Source organism: Engystomops pustulosus, chromosome 1, assembly GCF_040894005.1.
Source record: "Engystomops pustulosus chromosome 1, aEngPut4.maternal, whole genome shotgun sequence".
Classification (NCBI taxonomy): Eukaryota; Metazoa; Chordata; class Amphibia; order Anura; family Leptodactylidae; genus Engystomops; species Engystomops pustulosus.
Window position 1 is genome coordinate 36496056 of NC_092411.1, and position 27585 is coordinate 36523640.

Below are 27585 nucleotides of genomic sequence, written 5' to 3' on the forward strand. Positions count from 1 at the left end.
TCTCACAGTCCACGGGTCTCTAATGGTGGCTGAATTAGCTATAAAGCCATCCTCTTGTAACATCAAGTCTACATTAGAGTGCACTGCCATGGTAAGTGCCCGGAGAGCTGAAGTAGACATTATGGGGCATATTTATCAGGGCCTCTGCGCACGTCAGCTTATTGCTAGCACTTGTGATTATTTTGCCCTTTCCATTTTGTGTGAGGAAGGGCGCGGCCGGCCGAGCAGAGGGTGCGGCCAGCCAGGAGTGCGCTGGCGTGGGGTGTTATTGTCCGCGCGCCGGCACACTCACTGCTGCTGTGGAAGCCTCTTGATGTATCCCGCTGCGAAAATGCGACGGCAAGGCAATCATGAGCACCGGCGTATGATAAATATGTCCCTATAACTCCATAATACTGACTAACTACCTCGAATAAACACCAACTCTCTAGCTAGACTTCTCACTATTGTGGAGAATTGAAGCTAGGTTAAGAGATGAACACACTAAGCCCCCCAACATGTTTTAAAAGTACAACCAACCTCATCAGGGCTATGGGCTATAATCAATTTAATACACTATGGGGCAGATTTACTTACCCGGTCCATTCGCGATCCAGCAGCGCGTTCTCTGCACTGGATTCGGGTCCGGCCGGGATTTATTAACGATGCGCCAAAATATGATCGCGTGCGCCAAAATCCTGGGGCAATTCAGGGAGAATCGTTGCGAATGGGAAATATTCGGGCCCTTAGTAAATGACTCCCTATATGCCCATGAATATTTTACGTGTATGACACGTACACAAGCATCAAAGCCTCCTCCATACCATGCACAATCCACAATCCAGCAGTATATTGGGATATTGGGGTGTTTGTCAGCTGTAAAATCTTGCATATGTCATGGGAAAGGTTCTTAAATTAAGACAAAAAATAAATTGGAAAACTTCATGAGAATGGGTCCATAAAAGTAACAAAAGACACATGTTCTTCCTCCCGCCCGTCCCATCAGCACCTCATGGGGATAGACTTGTCTCACTGCACGTCCCGACTTATTCTAAGAGTATCAGTTACACCGAATAAAATACTTTATTTCCTCAGAAAAACAATAATTGGGTAACATCAAGGGATTTCACAGTTAAGAACATCTTCTGCCGGAGATTAAAAATAAAAGAAATGTTGGAAACTTTTCGCCCTAAATGTAACTCATGATTGGATAAGTATTTATAAAGTCTGAAAACATTCAACGGAAATAAAAAAAGAAACGCTCCTCATGAGGCTATAACTATGATTCTAGTTTAAAGAGAATTTTACATCAAAACTTCTCAGTTTTTTTTGATCAGCCAGAGACAAAAATAGCGACATTCGTTCTACGATGGGTCCTTCTTTTGACTATAGAGAGAGAAGACTCAGCCCAACATGACCAATAATGAAGACTGTGTGGAATAATGGTCATGTTTGGAGCACCAGAATAATATTTTACAAAAGTTATAGAAATAATTACCATTGTGTGGACAGAAGCTGGTATAAGAGGTATAAGGAGGAGGGTACCTTCGTCGGACCCCTCGTCACTCCTCGATAGTGGAGCAGACGGCCGCGCAGGTCCGTTCTTCTCCATTCAACTCAATGGAGCTGGCTTGGGAAAACGCCTTTAAAGGAACTTATCAAGAAGTATTTTGACTTTCCAGACACCCAATAGGTTATGCCCTGCTTGTATCAAGAGAGATGTAAACTCCACATTGTTGATTAGGGATCACCCACATAACAGTTTGTCAAGTGTGTGTTGTTTGGCGCAACAAAACGGCATATTCCTGGAAAGAAATAAAAAATTTCACTTTGCACCATAAACTGTGCCTTACTTTTTGGAAAGCATACCTTACATCAAATTCTATCTGTACCCATTAAGAGGTACTTTGGAGGGTGATGAGATGACAAGCTGACTTTACACATTGACATGAGGTGGTCACCAGATATTGGGCAATAAATTGGTGTGTGCACCAGCCATTGTGCAACTATAGACAGAATATTTAGGTCCAAATGCCAATCTTACACTTTGATAAAGCCCTTTGGGGGTATCGTTTCTAAAATTGGTTCACTGTTTGGGGGTTGAATTTTTTTATCAAGTTATACTACATGGTACAGATATTTGTACACCTCATGCCACCGGGCGGCGTCATACATAAGGTCTGGATTGACGTCAAGAAATTCTCACTTCAATGAGGAAGGACCATTGCTAAGCACTTTTGTCCAGCGCTTCATTACAGAATATTTCCCTGGCGAGTTCCTTGGAATTTGCAATTGTCTATAGTGGAAAATCCCTTAGACCTATATTAACCCCTCAACTGCCACACCTGTATTGGTTCGGTATCCTGAATGTATGTTCACAGAGTAACCTAATCTAAAGCAATGTGTTTCCAGACTTAGCATACAGCAATCATCTTCATTCTATTATCTGCACTCTCTGGAGTCTACTTCCTAAGCCACAAAGTATCAAAGAGTTGGAAAGACAATGATGTAATTAATAACATATGGGCCATATAGTGTCTGCAGCGACGTCCAACAGCCATGTGTATATAGATATCTATATCTAAGTGACTGCAAATAATCAGACTTTGTAACAGGAGACATTGAAAGAGCTGGGTTATATGTGACAGCAAAGCAGCTGCTGCAGAACATCTTGTTAAAAAGAAACGATAAGTATGAAAGTCAGGCATTGAGTGAAATGTGCCCCAGCTGATGAAGAATGCCTAATGGTGCCGGGCATTAGATATTGGTAGCTATGGTACTGCTCCAATAGTGCTATAATTCTGATGCGTTATCTTGTAGGTAACCTATGTAACGCTGAATCTCTGCTGCAGCCACAGATTGGAAAATCCATTGATTTGAATTGCCCTTTATCTTGTGTGCACAACACAACGCAGAAATCAATAGCTTTCCCTATCCAGCAGAGTGTCGGAGAGCTCTGTGGGGGATGAAGGATCATTACGGAAAGCCGAGGCCCCACATCAGTGGTGGTCCCAAATAACAAGTGCATAGTTTACGCAAGGCGACATATTAAATCATACTTGCATTTGCCAGTCAGTCATTAAAATTAAAATCCCCACTTTGTATGAAAATTTATAAGATTTCCAGGCAAAAAGCAATTTTGTTTCCCGGTGATTTGTGATTTTAGAGAAAGTACTAGTTTTTACCTTTATGCATAGGAGCTTCTCTATGCACTAGGGGAAGGAGCACAGGTAATGGTGAGAGTGCACTGTGGGGGATTATAGTATGGGGCCCAATTATCCCGAGTCCAACCTTCCCACCAGAACCACAGATCTGCCAAAAGTGGCCTATATACATAATGGTGTGCAAGCCCCCCTTTTCTATATTGAGACATATGGGGACATTTATAAGGGCTACAAGCCCTGAAATAATCGTGAGTCCTTGAGAACCACCATTGCGATTATTTTCCCTATTGTGTCACCTCCACGTTAAGTGGGCATGGCTGGCAGCGAAGCGCGCCTGCGCAGGGTGTTCCTGGCCCGTGCATGTACACTCACTATAGCCTGTGACTGTTCAAGTTGAATGAATCGTCAGAGTATAATGAACCTCTCCCATTGACTCCAGCAGACCAGTGAGTGTACCTAATATTTTAATTTATTTTGTAGTTTTTGTAGGTCAGGACCAGACAGGTCCCACACAATCCACATAATCCATAAGCCTTGGCCATGACCCCACCATTAACAATATATATATAGGGGGAGATTTATCAGAAATGTCTGAGGTAAACAGTTCTATTTGCCCATGGAAACCAATCATAGCTCAGCTTTCATTATACAAACAGCTGTGGGAAATTACAGCTGAGCTCTGATTGGTTGCCACAAGTTCCCATAGCCCGTTTAATACTTATTCCCAATATGCTTTTATAATTGACATTATTGGTTTCACTCACTTTTAACCTAATACCGACATGCGACGAATTAGTATGTCATATATAAGATTCCATGTTGTATCATTACTGTACCGTTGGTAGTCCAAGGGGCTTCTTATGGTACATGTGCCGACATGTTTCACATTGTTTGGCTCTTCAGGGGAGCTGGTACAGTGAAAGGGTAATTCTTAAAGATTAGGGCACTGAAATGTAGTCACAGATGCCTATAGATAAGACTGCTGGATTGCACAGTGTTTCAGCCAGTGGGCACAGTATCTATAGGCATCTGTGACTACATTTCAGTGCCCTAATCTAAAAAAATTAGAAAAAGTCCATTGTCGGGAAGGAGTTAAAAGTATATAAAAGTATACTTGTCTGCCTGGCAACAAACTGCGTGGAGTCATCATCATTCTCTGCTCCCTGCCCTTACAACTCCACTGCCTGCTCCCTCCTCCCCCTCCCCGTGAGCAAAAATGCACCAAAAGTCGCAGAACATACACGAGCAGGGGGCTGGAGTGACTTTGCGACTTTTTCGTGTCTTTTTAAAAAAAGGCACAAGTCATGAATCTGGTGTTGCACTAGTGCTATGTTTACGCCAGTATAGTAAAGTGGCTGGAATAGTCACATGCAAGCAATGAAAAGCCACAAAAACCCTCTATGTGACTTTTTTACCCCCAAAAAAGGCCAGCAAAACCAATGATAAATCCCCCCCATACAGTATATACATACACATATACACTTACAGCATATACACATCATATGTTTATTCATATTATGCTGGACAATCTGCAATATAATATGTATATAATGGGGTACATCCTTCATTCTTTAGTCTGTCAGGTCAGATGACGGGGCCCCTTGACACTGTGGGCCCCATAGCAGTAGCTATGGCTGCTACCACTGTAGTTACGCTCCTGACCACAAAGTGATATTACGGTCCCAGAGGTGGCACCCCTCTCTGTGGGCAATGTACCCAGCACAGAGTTTGCTGGCAGTGGGCCACCCGGGACTGGACAGGGTCAGATTATCACCGGAGCTCCTGTTCCAGGAAAGAAACTATAAATGATAATCAGAATTAACCTTCTTTCAACTGTATGATGCCAATAGCCCTGAAAGCCGTGGTAGGGCTGCTTATCTTTCTTTGACACTTTGGACTAAATAAATGAGTGGTGGGTTGCAAATTGGGCACTCAGTCTCTAAAAGGCTTGGCATCACTGACCCAGGCCCATGTAGTAATACCCACTGTACTTACCTTTGACTGTGATTATCCGGGCCCCATTCATTCAGTTATTGAGGAGCTAATTACGTCAGGACACTACTCAAGAATTATTCCTAATGCATCTTATATCCCTCATTACACACAGAGCGTCTGGCAACACAAACATGAAATGTGATCTCGGCGTATCACACGTAACCTCAGGGACCGCACTGCTCTCTAAGGCTACAATTATTTCACTACAAAGTGTGGCTGATAGATGCTAATTACCTGAAAATACTCTCCCTACACCCGGGCCTCGTGAGCCATTATCGCAAATGAACTGAAATGTTTACTATTACAGTAAAAGTCTTGTAACCTGACAATGTACGGATCTGGAAATCCCGATGATCCAGCGTGCTACCGTAATAGTCTCATGCAAGATTAACAGGAATTTACCCAATAGTCTGGCGCTTTGCAGCTTATCAACAGCTTCTGCGGATCTCATGGCATACAAGTCCTGATGGTTATACGGAAATATAGTATTTAACCATTCAGGAAGATATTACAAAATGTCTACTGCATTATTATTATCTATTTACCAACTAATTATAATTTTACTTTTAGGCTGGGAACTCACAAAACTAAATTGCCAAAGGTTAGCAACCTCTAAGATGCCAAAAAACTAACCTGTAGGGACACCATCCACATCCAGAATAAAAATCCTGCAGCAAAAACCACCCAATTTCAGGTTCTTTTTGCTGCAGTGATTTGTAGGCACAGTTTTTGCCCTGATGTCCCTGTACACTCATCCCACAGGGCAAGTATAATACTACAATAGGGTCTCCCATATACTTACTGTGTTAAAGTTTGTGGCTCACCCCCGAGAGCCACGCGACTCAGGACTTCACGTGACGTCCAGTGTCCTGCTGGCTTTCGGGGGAACGGAGGAGGCCATGTAGTCATTACTGTCTGTATGCTCCCTTCCACATAACAGATATGGGAGTGATTATGACAGAGGGGGCGTGCATACAATAGTGACTGCATGGAGGCCAAGGGAAGTTTTGAGTCCTGCTGCATTGGGGGTCATGTGAAACTTCTTCATATGTGCTAAGAGTTTTCCAGGTGTAGATAGGGCACATGTGATCACATTTATGCCAAAAAAGTGCCCTTTTCCCTTATACTATGAAGGTAAGTGATGCCATTTTTATAGTGGTATTTCAGTGTTTTATAACTGATCAAATATGCTAAAGACAGATGATCAAATTGAGATGAACCTGTGTCTAACACTCAGCACTCCAGCCGGTCGTCTCTGGTCACCCTTGGTGTCCCGTTATTATAGATGAGAACGGTAAACTTTGTAATGTACTTTATCAAATAAATCTGTTCCTGAGACCTTCCTTTTCCTCTGTCTTTCTTCCTTATTTAAGCAGTTTGTGATAATCAGCTTTCTGTCCTGAATCCACTGACAGCTCAGAGATAAAGGAACCTGATAAAGTGTCTAATGACTTAACTTTTTACAGACAATCCCGGGATAGTCTAATCTCCTCAAAGAACTGAATTCTCCAGGGAAATATTGTATAGGTAAAGATAGAGTTAATCATTAGCCTCCTTATCTGTCTGAAGTTGACAGGTCTCAAAAGGGTCTCATATAAACTGCTCACTACAGATGAAAGAAGCAGGAAAAAGGCACAGAGGAGCTGCTTTACTTCACTTACAAAGTTTACTATTTACCTGATTTATTAATTTGCTTTCAAATTTTTGGGTAACACTTAAAGTGAAAGTGGCTGAGTTACCAACCCGAGCACGGCCATAAATGCTGACAACCATAACAGGAAGGCATATACTTTACATTTATGGAACTAGACTCTGAACTCAAGCAGTAGCAGTAATATGGATCTGTAGAGAACATATAGGAACATGTGCCTTACATATATTGTGTAATACACAGAAGCTATTCAAAGTATCCATGGAGAAAAATGCCCTGTACTGCCAGGGACCCCCTTTTAGGGTGCAACCTTCAAAATCAATGGCAAGAGAATGGAGAAGACTTTCCTATAGAAGCACATTTCAACATATATTGAACAATTTTTTTTTTAACTTTAGTTTAGACAACTTTTCTGTCCATACCCACAATCGAAATGCTATTTGGTAGAGGTGCAGTGCACGGCCTCTTACCACATCATTGTTCCCCATTCGCCAAGTGCACGAGAACACACGTGTGTTATCATTAGTAAACATTTTAACACGTCAGATGCATGTTCCTAACAGCGTGGAGGATTTTTGCTGATTGTATCCCATTGTTTGAGGTGCGGATACGGAATCATTGATATTACAAGGGTTTATAATTAACCAAACAGCAAACTTCAGTCATAGTTGTCTTCTGTTCTGGAATGTCTGGGAGATTAGTGGATTGTGGGCCATACATTGCTCCAGCCATTGCTGATGTCTGGTGGGGGCGCAGTAGCTCTGGTTATGTCCATTCTAATCCTACAATGTCTCCCAATTGCAGGACCCCACAAACCTCATTTATGCATATACTATGTATGAGCACTATTTTATCCATCGGTGGGGGTAACCTATAACATAAGGGTGCTATTGCGTGCTGCCTGCTAATTTGATGGTCTTAGTAAGCCTTTTATAGATGTAAAGATTTATCCTGTATATGAAGACCATTCAGAATGCAAAACTCATTTGGAGAAGACATGAAAGGAATTTTTCCCATGAGATTAGTAATTTTATCACATGAAATTAGTGTGCAATATTGTGAATTGGCTTTGCCTTGGTAGTATTTTTGTAAGCAGATAGTAAAGTATGACCACTAATAATCTCACTGGTTGTCAGGCCAAAACACACAAAACTTAAAATGATCACACATCTTCTATTGTACACATTCTCGTTCTATTAACAGTCACTTTGTTTGATTTCCCTCATACACATCTTGTCACGGCCAAGTGTGCATGTGTACTGTATAGAAAGAGGGAATGTTCTACGATCAGACACCTCTAGACAAGAATAGACTATGTTCAATAGGATAGCCTCTTCGATAGCTGTCGGCTGAATAAGTCTACGTGTTATAACTATCTTTCCGGACTCCAAAATGCATGCATAGCAAATGGAGAGAGCTGCTGTTAGTCTTTCTACATCAAAATGTTCAGGAAACAGATTCCAAGTTGCTTAATCCTTATATACCACGGAATCGATGAACGCAGTGTTAGCATTACAAGTAGGCCTAGGTTTGTAAAAGTTAGTCGTAAACGGTCCTAAAAAAGTTGATGACCTACTATCATCAACTGATTAACTTGAATAAGAGCTGAATTGCAGTTACCCAGCCTGGCCACTACGCAAAGAATGGAGCTGTGCTTACAGCTATGTCCTCTGTGTTGATGCTGTGAAAATGGGGAGCTGGTCGTTGGGGCTCATGAGTGTCGTATCCTCCCTAATTTATTAATGATTACCTATTAGAGAATAAATAGCAATAAGCTGGAACACCCCTTTAACTCCAATACATTGTGATGTACCACATCTTTGTACCTAAGAATATGACTTATAACTGGATGGTATGATTGGTAGACCGCATTCATTTTTCAGATATAGAGATATAGTTGCTAGCCATCTTTTTCTCTATAAATACGGTATAAGGAGTACACTATAAGCTTGATAGTAACTAGGAAACAACTCTAATTTATCTTTACTTAAGGCCCAAGAACAACTTTCATTTTTAAAGAACAATACAGTAAATGAAAGATTTGCTATTGTTGGTTGCTTTGGGCGACAAAGATAATTTTTTCTTGTAAACATTTAAAAAAACCTTCCCCTATGTACACAGGGTGACACTCACCTTGATACTGGTGTGGCTGGTTTGGGTCTCGGCCTCTATGCAGCTGTGTGGCCCAGTCTCCTTGCGTTCTTTGCGGGAACCGGTTCGGACTGCTGGTGGGTAGCGACTCTGGTAGGTTAGCACAGAAGGGATGGTATCAGCAGCGTCGGTTTTGATGAAGAGCCCATGTAAGGTGGCCGCCGTTCCCTGGGAAATGGTGGTGGTCTGGTGCGGGGAGTTGGACTCATCTGAGTCCCTGCAGTAAATGACCCCGCTCTGTGATACGTGGATACTGGGGGCGCAGCCCATACCTGTGCCAGGAAGCAGTGGTTGGCACCAAGGTACCCTTCACTAATGCTGTGTGTAGTCTAGAGAATGCCACCAAGAAGAGCCATGATGCCAATGTACTCAGTGCTGCCCTACAGACATATCCGGCCAGCCAGACACAAATCCATATTTATCCCTTCAGGACTTCAGTATATATAACAAGAAATTCAAGACCTTCTAATAACAATTCAGCAGTGGTACCAAGAATAAGAAATGAGGCCAACCTTAATCATGATAAAGACCCAATGATAACCAGGGAACTTAGAAGACTTCCTCGAATGCATATCGGATCTGCGCCAATAGATTCAAGATTACATTGCCATCTTCTAGCACCAACGCTTGTGTGATCTCGCTGCATGCCAACCTAAAACATGTGCCAACACAACTGAGCTGAGGATCATTATGGCCTGTTACCCAGACAGGTGTCTCATCACTCTTCCTCCCACCAGTTGCACAATCAGAAAAAAAAAATAGAATGAATGAAATGAAAGGGGATTCCCTGAGACGGTGATACCTTGTGTGCCAGGAGGCTGGCATGGACTGGAGCGAGCGAGCGTTATCCCAGCATGTTCCTACCTCTGCAATGCACTGACATGACAGAAGCCTGCACAGATGTGCTCTTACAAGCACTGCCTCGTATAATCGTATTCCTCCATTCTAAGATCACAGCAGCAGCAGCACTGAATACATGCGACACAATGTAGCAGCAGTTTCCTTTAGCAGCTCATCAGTGGTACCTCTCCAGTACTGTAGTGATAGACATCCCCTATTGTGCCTCGCTGATCTCTGAGCATATCCTAGATCCCTGGACAGTGAGGATAGTGGAGAATCCCTTGCTGGTGGTGACTGCAGATCCTCTTCATGCACAGCTCTAGATCTGCCTTCTCCAGAGCCCTCCCAGTCCTGCCACTACTGCTGCTGCTTTCTCCTCCTCTTGCTGGAAAGCAACAAGGCGTTGTCCCATTTACACATCATATTTACCCCTTTTATCTGAGTAGTGGGTGGCAGGCGCCCCCCATCTCTGCCTCCTGCAGTCATGGAGTTTGTGATAGGAAGACTGCAACACCTATAACTGATGAGGATGATAAGCTCTTCTCCGGAATGTGCAAGAATTTCTAATGAGCTGCTCCAGGACAGACAGAACCAATGGGAATGCATCCCAGACACGGAGCGGGGGGAGCGGGATCTGATGTATGTCCCAATACTATATGGTATAGAGATATAATGAACGATGAAAAGCTTTAATCTCAACCTAGAAGTTAATGGCGATTACTGAGAAAAAGCTATTTTTATGGAATAATGGGAAAGATTGTCTGGATACAATTGACATCATTTTATGATATTATGAAAATTGCTAGCGATAATGAATATAGAGCTATGTCACATCATACATGACGCCGGTTATATGATCCAAAATTCTACAGATACTGCAAAGGAGGCTAAAAGACAGGGTTCACGCCAGTTCAAGTTCTGGCAATGTTTACAGTGGATATCAGTATTTTTTAAGTGATGGGTTCACATTTATATCCTGAAGCAGATATTGGTTTCATCCATCTGAATGAAGTTTGTAAAAAAATTCAACCCCAAAGAGACGGACAGTATATAGAACGGATTTGTGGTCCACTGTCTGTAGAATTTCTATACAGTATCATGTAAAAGCTCCTCTTCAATGTACAATGTTATATACAGGTCATGACAATAAACAGGATCATGTTACTGACAATCTGAGCACTTTGCTCCCTAAAGCAGAAGCTGCTCCGAGAGGGGTTGCCATGGAAGCTCGGTGACAACTTCCTCCATGACAGTGTGGCAGGTGTTCCTGCAAAGTCTAATTACACCGCCATTTTCTTTTTTATTAGCAAAAGCTTCCTGACATGTGCTTTATAGGAAGGGATTTATCACACATGATCGATTTATTTAATAGTGTATATCATGCGGAGTTATAATGTCATTGTCTAGATAACATACTGAATGTCACCTAAGAGCACATTTAGATATTGCGCTAAGATTGCAATTTGTCACAGCGTTCACAACACCCTAGAAAAAGCCACAGTTCACAATGACCTCTATATAAATAACAGTGACCCATCATTACATCACTACTGACAATAGATGATGTCACAGCTTATCCCCTCCCCGTCCCTGTACAATGACCTCTATATAGATAACACTGACCCATCATTACATCACCACTGACAATAGATGATGTCACAGCTTATCTCCTCCCCCTCCCTGTACAATGACCTCTATATAGATAACACTGACCCATCGTTACATCACTACTGACAATAGATGATGTCATAGCTTATCTCCTCCCCCTCCCTGTACAATGATCTCTATATAGATAACACTGACCCATCACTACTGACAATAGATGATGTCATAGCTTATCTCCTCCCCCTCCCTGTACAATGACCTCTATATAGATAACACTGACCCATCATTACATCACTACTGACAATAGATGATGTCACAGCTTATCTCCTCCCCTCCCTGTACAATGACCTCTATATAGATAACACTGACCCATCATTACATCACTACTGACAATAGATGATGTCACAGCTTATCTCCTCCCCCTCCATGTATAATGACCTCTATATAGATAACACTGGTCCATCATTACATCACTACTGACAATAGATGATGTCACAGCTTATCTCCTCCCCATACAATGACCTCTATATAGATAGCACGGGTCCATCATTACATCACTACTGACAATAGATGATGTCACAGCTTATCTCCTTACCCTACCTGTACAATGACCTCTATATAGATAACACTGACCCATCATTACATCACTACTGACAATAGATGATGTCACAGCTTATCTCCTCCCCCTCCATGTATAATGACCTCTATATAGATAACACTGACCCATCATTACTGACAATAGATGATGTCACAGCTTATCTCCTCCCCATACAATGACCTCTATATAGATAACCCTGACCCATCATTACATCACTATTGACAAAAGATGATGTCACAGCTTATCCCCTCCTCCTCCTCCCTGTACAATGATCTCTATATAGATAACACTGACCCACCATTACATCACTACTGACAATAGATGATGTCACAGCTTATCTCCTCCTCCTCCCTGTACAATGACCTCTATATAGATAACCCTGACCCATCATTACATCACTATTGACAAAAGATGATGTCACAGCTTATCCCCTCCTCCTCCTCCCTGTACAATGATCTCTATATAGATAACACTGACCCACCATTACATCACTACTGACAATAGATGATGTCACAGCTTATCCCCTCCCCCTCCTCCCTGTACAATGATCTCTATATAGATAACACTGACCCACCATTACATCACTACTGACAATAGATGATGTCACAGTTTATCCCCTCCCTGTACAATGACCTCTATATAGATAACACTGACCCATCATTACATCACTACTGACAATAGATGATGTCATAGCTTATCCCCTCCCCCTCCCTGTACAATGACCTCTATATAGATAACACTGACCCATCATTACATCACTACTGACAATAGATGATGTCACAGCGTATCTCCTCACCTCCCTGTACAATGACCTCTATATAGATAACACTGACCCATCATTACATCACTACTGACAATAGATGATGTCACAGCTTATCTCCTCCCCCTCCATTTATAATGACCTCTATATAGATAACACTGGTCCATCATTACATCACTACTGACAATAGATGATGTCACAGCTTATCTCCTCCCCATACAATGACCTCTATATAGATAACACTGACCCATCATTACATCCCTACTGACAGTAGATGTCACAGCTTATCTCCTCCCCCTCCCTGTACAATGACCTCTATATAGATAACACTGACCCATCATTACATCACTACTGACAATAGATGATGTCACAGCTTATCCCCTCCCCCTCCTCCCTGTACAATGATCTCTATATAGATAACACTGACCCACCATTACATCACTACTGACAATAGATGATGTCACAGCTTATCCCCTCCCTGTACAATGACCTCTATATAGATAACACTGACCCATCATTACATCACTACTGACAATAGATGATGTCATAGCTTATCCCCTCCCCCTCCCTGTACAATGACCTCTATATAGATAACACTGACCCATCATTACATCACTACTGACAATAGATGATGTCACAGCGTATCTCCTCACCTCCCTGTACAATGACCTCTATATAGATAACACTGACCCATCATTACATCACTACTGACAATAGATGATGTCATAGCTTATCCCCTCCCCCTCCCTGTACAATGACCTCTATATAGATAACACTGACCCATCATTACATCACTACTGACAATAGATGATGTCACAGCGTATCTCCTCACCTCCCTGTACAATGACCTCTATATAGATAACACTGGTCCATCATTACATCACTACTGACAATAGATGATGTCACAGCTTATCTCCTCCCCATACAATGACCTCTATATAGATAACACTGACCCATCATTACATCCCTACTGACAGTAGATGTCACAGCTTATCTCCTCCCCCTCCCTGTACAATGACCTCTATATAGATAACACTGACCCATCATTACATCACTACTGACAATAGATGATGTCACAGCTTATCTCCTCCTCCCTGTACAATGACCTCTATATAGATAACACTGACCCATCATTACATCACTACTGACAATAGATTATGTCACAGTTTATCCCCTCCCCCTCCTCCCTGTACAATGATCTCTATATAGATAACACTGACCCACCATTACATCACTACTGACAATAGATGATGTCACAGCTTATCTCCTCCCCTCCCTGTACAATGACCTCTATATAGATAACACTGACCCATCATTACATCACTACTGACAATAGATGATGTCACAGCTTATCTCGTCCCCCTCCCTGTACAATGACCTTTATATAGATAACACTGATCCATCATTACATCACTCCTGACAAAAGATGATGTCACAGCTTATCTCCTCCCCCTCTCTGTACAATGACCTCTATATAGATAACACTGACCCATCACTACATCACTCTATACATGTGAACTGGTAAGAGGGATTTAAGGACACTGGTTTAGAGAACTGATGTTCTCACGTCTATAATCTCTCATCCGTATTAAGAACTCTGGTCTGGAGATGTTACATGAAGAGCTTCTATCCTAATCTCATCTAGACCACTATGTTATTGTTGTCTGAACGTTTTTTTGCTTTATACAAGAGACACTTACACATGCTGTATTTGTACAAAGAACAGGAACATCTCCTAAAACACATCTCCGTTTGTTACTGTGCTTGAAGATTTTCTGATGGTTATGATTCATTGCAATGAAGCGTCACGAGGTGATCTCCTTCAGTCCATTCCCTGTGTAACACATTCACTTTCTGCTACGTGACAGAACAGAACAGCGAGGACAATCTGTACAGAGTGTTGTGTGTGCGGAGCCGAAACTTCTGTCATTATTACACAAAGCAAATGTATCCAAATGAAAGATGAGAACAATGGGGGAAATCCTGCAGCTCAGCCCTGGGTATGTTACTTGTGATTGATCTCTATGTATGTACATCATTCCTATTATCTGGCATTACCAATATTCACATATTCTGTATAAGCAGACGGCCATGGAGACAGAAAGTGAAATGTATTTCTAATGGGAGACAAACCTTAAAGTGAACCTGTTTCAATAGCCTTCATCCAGAAGAAAAATGACTATACATTGGCCATGAACAGTCAAACTCTCCATTCCGCTCTATATACTTCTATTGCTGTATTCACTTGCTCCATCATGTCTCTTCTATAATAACCTCTAACATTTTTGGGGAAGTGTGTTATAAGTGACAGGAGGCATTTATCATAGACATAGAAGCCATGACTTTCATAACACATTGCCAGGAATTGCGACCTAACCTCTCCCCACCTGCCCTTATGCTACCTCCATGCCAAGTGGCACGGTGTAGGCGGGACCCTGAATGGCCTTTTCTTGATGCAGGGTTGTAGGTCCTGTCTGGCATAGAATTAATCTGGGAGAACAGTTATGCACCAGATTCACTAATAGGTCAGAGATTCTAGATGGTCCAATATGCACTGCCAATTCTATCCCATCTGTCTTGGGTGTCAGGCAGAACATATTTGGACTGCTGTCTGACACTTAGACTATAGCGCTATATTTCACCCCTAAGGACATACCTGCTGTTATGTGGGACAGACCTGCTGCTGCCCAGGAACAGCAGGACAGACACCAAAAGATGTAGCCACTGCAAGGTAAGGCAAGAGTTAACAATGCCAAATGTTACTGTCTAATGATATTTTTTGTGATATTGTAAAACAAGCTGGAAGCTGATTGGAGAGTACTACCACCTTACCAAGGGAGTATATAAACCCATGGTGAGCTGGAGCGCATAGTCTGCAGACTCAGTCTGAGCATGAGAGTGAGCGACTCCATCTTGGAGCATATGTCAGCAAAGCAACCAGAGGAGAGTGGAGCTCCTGCCAAGCTGCAACACCCAGTGTCTTAATACCAGGAAGCAGAAGTGTCAAGACAAGCTGCCTGACACATTGGGGCAAGTCAGGAGACTTAAGCCCCAGAGCTGAGATCCACAATCTGGACTCCATCTCTACCAGCCCAGCCTGAAGCTACTACCAGGCATTGAACAACCTTCAGACCAGCTATCTCCCTCCAACTCACCAGCTTACTGAATCTGCTGCTAACGATTGGCCATTGCCTGCTGTTTAACCGGTTCGCGACCGCCCGCTGTGTATTCACGGCGGCGGTCGGGCCGCGCTGCATGGAGAGGGCTCACGGGCTGAGCCCTCTCCATAGCCGGTAAGTCTTTGCTGCATATTGCAGCAAAGGCTTACCGGTAACACCCGCGATCGGTGCTAGCACTGATCGCGGGTGTTTTCGCAGCGATGGCTACCGGCAAAGCTGCCGGCAGCCTCAAAAAGATAGCGGCGCATGGGCGCCGACATCTTACCTGGGATCGCCGCTCCCTGTGACGTCATCGGGGGGCGGCGATCCGTCTCCATGGTAGCCTCGGGTCTTCCGAAGACCCAAGGCTATTTCGTTTTAGCACATTGCACATTGATAGCACATTGTAATGAATGAGGAGGAAAATCCTCATATACTGCCATACTGTAGTATGGCAGTATATGATAGGATCGATCAGACAACCTAGGGTTAAAGTACCCTAGGGAGTCGGAAAAATAGTATAAATAAAAATAAAAAAAAGTTAAAAAAAAAAATTATAATAAAAAAACCTAAAATTTCAAATCACCCCCTTTCCCTAGAACTGACATAAATATAAATAAACAGTAAAAATCATAAACACATCAGGTATCGACACGTCCGAAAATGCCTGATCTATCAAAATATGATAACGGTTTTTCAATGCGTTTAACCCCGTAACGGAAAATAGCGCCCAAAGTCGAAAATGGCACTTTTTTGCCATTTTTGAAAAATATAAAAAAATCTATAAAAAGTAATCAAAAGGTCGTACAGTCCTAAAATTGATATAATTGAAAATATTATCAAATTTCGCAAAAAATGACACCATCCACAGCTCCGTACACCAAAGTATAAAAAAGTTATTAGCGCCAGAAGTTGGAAAAATCAAAAAAATAATTTTTGTACAGGAGGTTTTAATTTTTGTAAATGTATGAAAACATTATAAATCCTATACAAATTTGGTATCCCCTTAATCGTACCGACCCAAAGAATAGAGTAGACATGTCATTTGGGGCGCTCAGTGAAAGACGTAATATCCAAGCCCACAAGAAAATGGCGCAAATGAGTTTTTTTAACCATTTTCATTGCATTTGGAATTTTTTTCCCGCTTCCGAGTACATGGCATGGAATATTTAATACCATCACTATGAAGTGCAATTTGTTACGCAGAAAACAAGCAGTCACACAGCTCTTTACGTGTAAAAATAAAAAAGTTATAGATTTTTGAAGGTGGGAAGTGAAAAATGGACATGAAAAAACAGGAAAGGGCCCGGTCCTTAACCGGTTAAAGTTGAATAAAGAACTGTAAGTTACTTTACACAATGTTACCACTGGCTATTCCCTGGCTCAGGCTGTATCACCATCACAGGCTCCCCATCCATCAACCAGGGATTCATCCTACAGACACCTCAGGGGTTGCCCCAGGGAGAACCAGTACATCGGCCTCTCCATTTATATTTTTTGTACATACCACCTGCTGGAGACCTGCCAGGCTGTACACCTGTCCTCCGGTCCCCATACCAAGCACCGTGACATCAGCGCGCTCTAGGCCGCTACCGCCAGCCACTCCGGTATTCTGGGCCCCAGTTGCCTCAAGGCCTCCAAGAAAAGCCCAGGCCCCAGTGGCTGTAAATCTAGTAAGTTCCGGGGCCATAGCCGACCATTTCCCCTAAACCTAAGTTTCATATGGACGCCGCTATATTTCTGCAAACTGGCACAACCATCACATCAACAGGACTTGGGCCGTTGGAGCAGAAAAAAAACCCCTTCCCAGCCCCGAAACTTGCAGGGAGCCAGGTAATGTCTAATATACCGTACTTTTATAAAGTACTGAGAGGATTCAGAAGGCCAACAAAGACATTTTAACAATCATTACTGCATAGGTTATTGAAACCTGTTTATTAAACCTGTCACCAGCTAAAAATGACATTCATGGTGACAGGTTCCCTTAAAGGGCCCACATCAGTAACCATCACCCTAGATGCAACCACAGTACAGCACAAAATACCACCCCAGAAATTATAAATACCACAGTACAGTAATAAATACAACCCAAATAATAATAATAATCTTTATTTCCAAATACTGCATTGAAAGCAGACAATAATGGTGGAAACCATAGAGCAGACAGTGAAAATAATTTAAAGACCCCCAGAGTAGACAATAATAACACTGGAGACTCACATAACATACTATTACTAATAATGGACACCCCCCAGAGTAGAAAACAACACTTTTTGTAGATGCTGAGACCCTCATGATATTAATGACCTGCGTTATAAATAGGTCATCATTATCAGTTGGAAAACTTCTTTAATAAATGAATGTTGGAGAGTAGGTTGAAACACAGGCTTCAATTAAGGAAATCTACCTTAAAGGGGTTGTCCACTTTAAGCAAATTATAGCAAATAATTAATATTGCTTGTTTAATGAAAAGTTATTACATTTTCCAGTATATTTTGTGTATCAATTCTGTATTTTCGAAATTCTCTAAATCTTTGCTTTCTGTCTTCTTTGTTTACTTCCTGTAGATAAACACCGGTCCATGGTCATGTGATGTCATACTGGTGTATGACTTGTTAGCATCACACAGCTTTGATGGCTTGTGCACCTGTGTGAAATCACTTGACCATGGACCGGAGTTTATCTACAGGAAGTAAACAATGAAGCTTCCTGTTGTGTGACAGCAAGAAGACAATAAGCAGAGATCTTCAAAACTTTGAAGAATTAATACAGAAAATATATTGGACACATTTCTTAACTTTTTATTACACAAAAAATAAAAATAATTTTATGTAATCTGCTTAAAGTGGACAATCCTTTTAAACCCTACGCACACAAGGACGTAGTAAGTACCTGCAGGAAGATACTTCCCGCACGGACACATTCTATAACGTCCCGCTTCTGGCATTAGTATATGAACGTATCCGTCTCCGATCGCGAGTGTTAACCCCTTACACACTGCAGTCAAACATGACGCGGTTTGTACGGGACTTCCCCCAATGGATCGGATCCCCCATGCCGCTTACTGGGGAATCAGATCCACTTCTGAGCATCCACTTTTGGGCTGCCCAATGTTCTTGGCAGCCAGACCCCTTCTAGGTCTGACTGTAAGCTGTCTGCGCATGCGTCTGCATGCTCAAACTGTTTACACTGCTGTACAATGCATTACTATTGTAGAGCAGTGTAGTGGACATGAACCAGCGATCAGAGCATCACTGGTTCAAGTTCAAGTTTGTATAAGTAAAAAAAGTTAAAAACAGTAAAGTTTAAACATTAGAATATATATAAAAAACAAATAAATAAAAATATAAGCCCCTAAAATGTCACTTTCCCATACAAACACAAATACACAATAAACCCCCCATATTTGGTATTGCTGCGTCCGTGACAATTTACATAATAAAACAGAATCGTTATTGGACCCGCACAGTGAATTACAGAGAAATTGGGAAAAATTGGAAAAAATAATATAATAATCTATATAAATGAAGTATTTTAGTAATCGTGGTGTCCCTTAGAATAAAAATAATATACTATTTTTATGGCATGCTAAACGGCCAAAAAAAAAAACACAAAAAAATCTTCCTAAAAATTGATAATTCTCATTTTCTCCACCAACAAAGAGTTAATAAAATCTCACCAACAGCTATAGATGCCCTAAAATTGTGTACCAGAGAAGTGCATCTCATGTGGCAAAAAAATTAAGCCCTTACAGGTCAACATTAAAAAAAGAAAAAAAATTATTGCCTGTACAATTTGACAAAACAGATCTGCTCTGGATGGCACCTCCTTCCCTTCTATGCCCGGCCGTGCGCCCATACAGCAGGGTACATATAGGGTATCGGTGTACTCGGGAGAAATTGGGTATCAAACTTTGTGGAGCCTTTTTTCATTTAATCCATTCTAAATGTTTGATTTTCCAACCAAAATGAGTGTATTGTCAAAAAATATTGTAGACCATGCCTCCATTTTGTTTTAACCCGTAAAAAAAAAAACCTAAAGGGTTAACAAACTTCTTAAAAGTGCTTTTTCATACATTGAGAGGTAATTTAAGAGTCTAGCTATTATTTCGGCCTCTTAACGTTAATTACAAGTTGAGCAGGTCCATCTAAATACGGGTTTTGGTGATTTTGCATAAAATTAGAAAAATGGCCCCAAATCTGCTTCAAAAGTAGAGAATTTAGAACTTTGAAAATAAAGAATTTTTCCATATTTTGTTTTTTCTTCATAACTAAGCACAAAAGATTTCATCCAAATTTTTAAACTAATTTGAAGTACAATGTGTCACGAGAAAACAATAAGGATATCCCCAAGATATCTCATAGCGTTCCAAAGCTATAAGTACTTATAGTGATACAGGGCAGATTTGAATGGGGCGGCGTCCTAGAGGCCAAAAAAGTCCCAAAGGGGTTAAACATAAAGAATGATAAACCAGGGACACTTACTCCTAGATCCAGGCACCGTGACTGTGGTAATCTTCTTATGTATGTTATGCATGGCCTCCCTCCTTCTAAAAATCAACTTTCATAATTATGCTAATAAACCAGAAGGGCTCCGGTTGCCCTTCTGTGTGCTGCAACTTCCTCTCCTGCAGTGAGATTACATTCATAATGATGAAAGGCCTGCTGCACATTATTGTTTGGGATTGTGGATGTTTTAGACCATGTGCTCCCTTCTTCCTGTAAGTTTACTTTTGTCCTGTGCCATACTGGATGCTGTCCTACATTGATTATTTGAGTGAGATTACATCAGGCAGAAGGAAGGGGGACGTGCTGAAGGAGTAGCGGGAAGGGTGAAGTGAGACAGTGTAACAGCCAGTAAAGCTGCATCACAGATGGGCTCTGGTAACAAACACGCTCGTGAGCTCTTCTGGCTCATTAGCATAATTTTAAAAGTTATTTAAGAAGGAGGCAATGGATTACAAATATAAGAAGATTATCACAGTCTCCGTGCCCGGATCTATGAGTAATGTCCCTGGTTTATCATGTTTGATTGTGATGGTTGATTTTCTTTTAAGGGCTTTATTCTGTTAGCATTGCCCTTTTATGACAGATCCTGTAATATTTTCGGTGCTGCAATGTTTATAATACAAAGTCCCTGGAAATCCGTGACCAGATGGCCGTCCTATTTTAAGTAAAAGTTGCTGCCGCTTTGGGCATGTGCACGGCTTGTTTTAACTTCCAATGAACAAATGACAAATGTATTCACTGTTTTAGTGTTTGAATCAGAAAAGCAGAAATGTTTTGCTTCCAATAGCAGATCAGCAGATGGTGCACGACTCCTCTTATGTGGGAATTAACTCGTATAAAAACAGTCTCCGCGTAGTCGCTTCTCAGCATTGCTTGGAAAGCCACCAAACATTTGGAACGTTGTCCGGGTGTGAGAAACAGGAAATCCAAATGTAGCCGTGGACTTTCTAGTTAGACGCATCCTCTGATCTTTGGCTAGTTTCAGTTTCATAGATACTGCAATTAATAATTTGTGCAGAATTGACTACTTTATTCATATTGAAGAATCTCATAATTTAAGCATGTTATAGAGCAGGAGGAGCTGAGCAGATCGAATATAGGGGCAGATTTACTTACCCGGTTCAATCGCAATCCAGCGGCGCGTTCTCTGCGCTGGATTTGGGTCCGGCCGGGATTTATTAAGGTAGTTCCTCCGCCGTCCACCAGGTGGCGCTGCTGCGCTGAAAAGCATCGGCACTCACTGGAGTTCACCGAGCCGGGCTGAGTGAAGGTAAGTGCAAGCTCCCCCCGATTTCCGTCGCGTGCATGCCAGCGCCAATATCCCGGGACAATTCAGGGGAAATCGGTGCAAATCGGAAATATTCTGGTAACACGGAAAACGCGAATCGGGCCCTTAGTAAATGACCCCCATAGTGTCCTATCTGCCGGTGGCATGTTTTAGAGCAGGAGGAGCTGAGCAGATTGTACATAGTGTCCTATATGCAGGCAGCACTTACACAGCAGGAGGATCCGAGCAGATTGTACATAGTGTCCTATCTGCCGGCGACATGTTATAGAGCAGGAGGAGCTGAGTAGACTGTCCAAAGTGGACTTTATGTAGGCAGCATTTTATCGAGCACGCGGAGCGAAACAGATTGTACATAGTGTCCTATATGCAGGATGCATGTTTTAGAGCAGGAGGAGCTGGGCACATTGTACATTGGGGCGTATTTACATACCCAGTCCTGTCGCGATCCCTGATCCGAAGTGTCCAATGAGGATAAAGTCCGGTGCGATTCACCAACATCATGCGCCCGAGCTTCCACGCTGAGGTCCACCGGAGTACACCTTCTTCTTCCTGGTGTATGTGAGTGCATGTCTTGCGACACAGTTTGCGATGTTAAATCCTGCGCTTTGTCTGACGGACCCCCCCCCCCGATTTGTGTCGCAGGATGCTGATGTGCTAAAAACCCCTGTTAAATGCGCCGCAAAACGGAAATGCCCGGACCCTTAGTAAATGAGCCCCATTGTGCTTTTTCAACAGGCATAGTGTAATGGAGAAGAAGCTGAGCAGAAGGATATGTCATTTTTTAGCCCAAGGTTCAGTTGCCATTTATCCATTTGCTCTTTCTATGCACAGAAGTCAAGTAGGCGGTCCTATAAGTATTTGACAGCTATTCCATTGTACAAAGTAATCGGACTGCCTCCTTGACTCCCAAGTATTGAAAAAGCAGATGTGTATAATACAGTATTCATACTGAATCGTTTCTTACTAACCAGTAAATCTCCCCCTTTTCTGTCATATTTTTTCACTCTTTCATATCTCTACTTTTCATACGTGATTCAGAGATGGCAAATATGGATATGAGTGACCTGCAAACCAGAAGCAACCACACTGCTGCTGATTTATTGGAGTCCTTGAGGACGGTTCATCACATTTTGAGTCAACATGAAATCCTGATAACTTTAATTCTGTTCCTTTAATACTACAATAGAAAAGGTGCTATGGATATGGTGGATCCATGTGCATAAGTGCCAAAAGCCTTGGAGGGGGTTATTCGTTTATTCTTGTAGCGGGGTGGTTTTTTTTTTTTTGGATGCAAAATTGTGTGGATTATTAGACCGGAAATTTTAGATTGTGTCGCTATCGCTATATATATTGGCGCATGACCAAAAAGTGTCTGAAATGACCTCACATTCATGAAGGGGAATAGAACTTTTTAGACTTGCTAATTGTTGGTCTAATTATGCGCCAAAAAAGTGTCTGGAAACTAGAAGTGCAGGAAAAGTGTCAGGATTCAGAAGCTGCGCCCAAATTGAGCAATAAAATAAAAAGGGGCGAGTGTCCGAAAGGAACCTAAATTGTGACGCAAATACATCATAAATATGACGCACAAGGCGCAGAAACAAAGAGAAAAAAAACTGTTGGGAAGCAAATAATAAGTGCCCCTATATATGCCCAAATACGGGCGCTCTGTATGACACTGTAAATCTAGCATCATGGAGCATGTAAAGCTCATTTGGTTTGGTTCAATCAATATAATCTTCTTTTACCAGATAATCTTCTGTCAATATTATTGCACCCCCGTCACGTGCCATAGCTGGCATGATGCCATACTCAGGGGGCATGGATTTGTTTTAATGCTACATATAATCTACCTGATGTTCTTTTCCACCTGCAGCCATAAAGGTCTCCTGCAGAAGCTCCAGTTTCATCCTTGAATCCAAAGCAAACAAAAAATGTTCTTCCTTAATGTTTACTGATGTTTTATAGGCAAATTTTTTTTTTTTTAAATTAGGGTTAGAACTAAGCCTAAAGAGTGGAATGTCCCTTAAAGGGGTTTTCTCACAAAACAAGCTTGTCCCTATCCTAGCAAATGTATCTTTAGTCATGCAATTTGCACCTGCTTTTTATTTTTTGAGTAGTTCTGCTCTTTGATTTATCCTTGGGCTGTTTTCCTTTGGATTAATCGTAGTCTTTTTATGTCCAAATTTTTGCTAAATTTTTCGGCACCTATAAAAAAGTTTCCTATGCCTGCTGGAAACTGGAGTGAATTTGCTAATTTTTTTGTAACTTTTTAGCCGAAAATCTGTGAAATATCATGTACTTCCCTCTGCCACCAGGCACGGTTTAAAGATGAGTTTGACACCAAGCAGGAAAACCAATGTGCCACGAGAAGGCATGACAAAGGCACGCAAATAAAAGATACATCTGGCTTAAAAAGTGCTTACACAACAAAGGCTGTTATTACCTGACCACCATATACTGACAAAGAGATCCCCCTCACGCTGTGCCTATACATCCAAGATCTGACCCATAAGCTAAAGAGAACAGGAAATATCAGATTTTTCTGAATGCTCTAGTGGCCATTATCAGAACTGCAGTATACTAAGAATTCCTATAAATGTCACAGAAATAATTTAACCAATTTTAACTATATTATATAAATATCTAATTGAAATTATAATCTTCTAGTGATACATTCTTTAGAATACAGCAGTCTGTCAAGTTACTTTGACCTTAGGTTTCAATTGTAGCCTTGGCTGGCATAACTTTAATGTCAGATGACTTTGCAGACCTGTGACCAAGAATGTCATTTTTAGCTGGAGACAGGTTCCAATAGCTTATACAATGCTAATTTTAAAAATGCCTTTGTCAGCATTCTGAAACATTTCAGTAGTTTATAAAATGTTATTTCACATTACCTGGCTCCTTGCCAGCAGTGTATGGTTAGTCTCAGGTAGGGGGAAGGCAGTGGGTCTGGCAGCTACAGCATGTGTCTCTGTCTCCAAACTAATCCAGCTCCCGTCCACCTCCCTTCTTCCTGTTATGAGCATTCTGTCACTACTTTATGAAACTTTATTTCACATTAGCTGCCTACCTGCCAGCAGAGTGTTGTGAGTCCCATGAGGTGGGTTGGATGGTCAGCTGCAGCTTGCATGTACCCGTTTCCTCAGGCATTTTTCCTGACTGGTGAATGCTCATAACAGGACAAGGATAGGTGGGAGAGAGCTGGATTAGTTCGGAGATGGAGACACAGGCTGCAACTGCCACCCCTCTACCTGGAACTCACCAAACTCTGCTGGCAGGGAGCCAGGCAATGTGAAATAAAGTTTTAGAAACTACTGAAATGATTCAGTATGCTGACAAAGACATTTCTAAAATTAGCATAACATAGGCTATTGGAACCTGTCACCAGCTGAAAATGACATCCCTGGTGACAGGTTCACTTTAAACTACATCCAAATGTAACAACCTCTGGTGATCTGCCGCACTTGTGATTGACAGGAACATGACCCTTTCACCTGTAACAGCTCTGCATTTCTGTAGCGTATCCATTGTTGGCCGCGTATTAGATCTTCTCGGCAGTGCACTGTCGTTCTACATGTTCCGTAACTCCACCAGGTGAGAGCACACTCAATTCTGTTTTTTATTGTTGTACACTATGTACTAAGAGGAGCAGGAAGAAGATTCCCTCCACAACATTTACAGCTTCCTGTAACTATTTCTGGATTTTATATGTGAGGTGTCGCTTTATCTGAATTTTTTCTTCTGTCTGTCTTCTTTCTTTCTTACACATTACATGGGTCTCAAGAGCAATTAGAAGTTAGTAGTTTTCCACAAAGATGTGGAGTCAAGGTACAATGTTTTTAACCATTCAAATGGGGCTCATTTACTAGGGGTCCGAACACCGCACTTTCATCGGATTTCCCGAATATTTCGGATTGCCCCGGGATTTTGGCACACACGATCGGATTGTGTCACATCGGCCGTCGGCTTTCACGAGACAGAAATCGGGGGCGTGGCACGCGGACAACCCGACGGCTTCGGAAAAAACACTGAATTTAAAAAAAGAATTTGTGTCACAAGATCAGTACTTACATGCACCGGGACGAAGAAGGTGTACTCCGGCGGACCTCGGAGCAGCAGCGACACCTGCTGGATATCAGGCGCACGGACCTTAGTGAATCCCGGCAGACCCGAATCAGCGTCGGACAACGCGCCGCGAGATCGCGACTGGGCCAGGTAAGTAAATCTGCCCCAATGTGTTCTGGACCCAATTAAAGGGATATTTAATTACCATATTCTATTGATAGCTGGAGAAGGCAACAGTGATAACTCCTATGTTGTGAATAGGGAATAAGTTCCTTTCATGGGATAATCCCAGTTTCAAATTATTGTATACTGGACCATATTCTGAATCACTATTTGAAAGACAAATACAGAAATGTAACCTAAATACAGATGAAAAAATCTTTTTTTACGGTATAGTTTTCCTCTGTACATACCATTACTAAGGCAAAGCACTGGCCAGAATACTGACCTTAGGTCAAGTCAGGCCTATTGTTATTCTGAGGCATCTTCTACCTATGGCATATTGCTGTATTGGAAAGAGCTGCCATTGCTTAATAAACATGGTATTTGGCTTTAAAACAAAATCAAAATTTGGATCAATAGTGCAGATGATAATAGTAAACTTTGTAATATACTTTATCAAGAAAATTTGTTCCTCTGCCCTTCTTTTTCCCCTTTCTTTCTTCCTGTGTTTACCAATTTGTGTAAATCAGCTTTCTGTCCTTTATCCACTGACAGCCGAGAGATAAAGGAAGTGTCGGGTGACATTACTCTTTACAGACAGTCCCTGGATAGTCTAATCTCCTCAAAGAGTTGAATCATCAAAAGAAATATAGCTACTCATATTTTTAGCTTAGTTCAAATTAAATTATGGGGCTTATTTACTTTCGTTGGAGTTTCCAATGTTTTCGGGTTTTGTACGGCTGTCACAGGTATTTGACAGGTGTTTGCGCTGGGATTGTGTCGCACGCGATCGGATTTTGGTGCAGTGGCAGTAATCGGGGGGCGTGCCATTGGACAATTTAACTCATTCGGACTGAGTGCGGGATTTAAGTTTCAAATTGTGTCGCAAGACATGCACTTACATGCACCGGGAAGAAGAAGGTGAACTCCGGCGGACCTGAGCGTGGAAGCGACAAATGCAGGATATTGGGCGCACAATCTTAGTGAATCGCGAGTGTATGATCGGCAGACAATGCACTTTCGGTGAACTTCGTTGGAAGGGTAAGTAAATGTGCCCCAATATGTATATTATTGCACTTAGTGAAAGCTGCACAGTGATCTCTACTTATGGAAACTTGAGGAAAAGCTATGGGAAGTAGGAGAGGTGGTTCGGTACTTAGTGCCCCTCAAACCATGGACCCAGTGGGATAGTTGCACAGTCCAGTGTTGCGTCTCCTCTTTAACCATGGACCCAGTGGGATAGTTACACAGTCCGGTAGTGCATCTCCTCTGTAACCATGGACCCAGTGGGATAGTTGCACAGTCTAGTAGTGCATCTCCTATTTAACCATGGACCCAGTGGGATAGTTGCACAGTCCAGTATTGCGTCTCCTCTTTAACCATGGACCCAGTGGGATAGTTACACAGTCCGGTAGTGTGTCTCCTATTTAACCATGGACCCAGTGGGATAGTTACACAGTCTAATAGTGCGTCTCCTATTTAACCAAGGACCCAGTGGGATAGTTACACAGTCCGGTAGTGCGTCTCCTCTTTAACCATGGACCCAGTGGGATAGTTGCACAGTCCGGTAGTGCTTCTCCTCTTTAACCATGGACCCAGTGGGATAGTTACACAGTCTAATAGTGCATCTCCTCTTTAACCATGGACCCAGTGGGATA

The 27585-nt window shown here is 42.0% G+C and overlaps 1 protein-coding gene across 6 annotated transcripts in view; it reads right to left on the reverse strand.

Annotated features, from left to right (window-relative positions):
- Window positions 1-27585, reverse strand: part of PDE8B (phosphodiesterase 8B) — a 128024-nt gene that overhangs the window by 88851 nt on the left and 11588 nt on the right. For 3 of the 6 annotated variants that reach the window (XM_072137940.1, XM_072137947.1, XM_072137931.1), the window contains exon 1: window positions 8923-10338. The exons of 2 other annotated variants lie outside the window; for them this stretch is intronic. In XM_072137940.1, the coding sequence (XP_071994041.1) occupies window positions 8923-9210 (288 nt within the window). In that variant the 5' untranslated portion in view covers window positions 9211-10338. Of the gene's footprint in view, window positions 1-8922; window positions 10339-27585 lie in introns of those variants that run through there. One more of the 6 variants, XM_072137956.1, reaches the window with a different exon arrangement.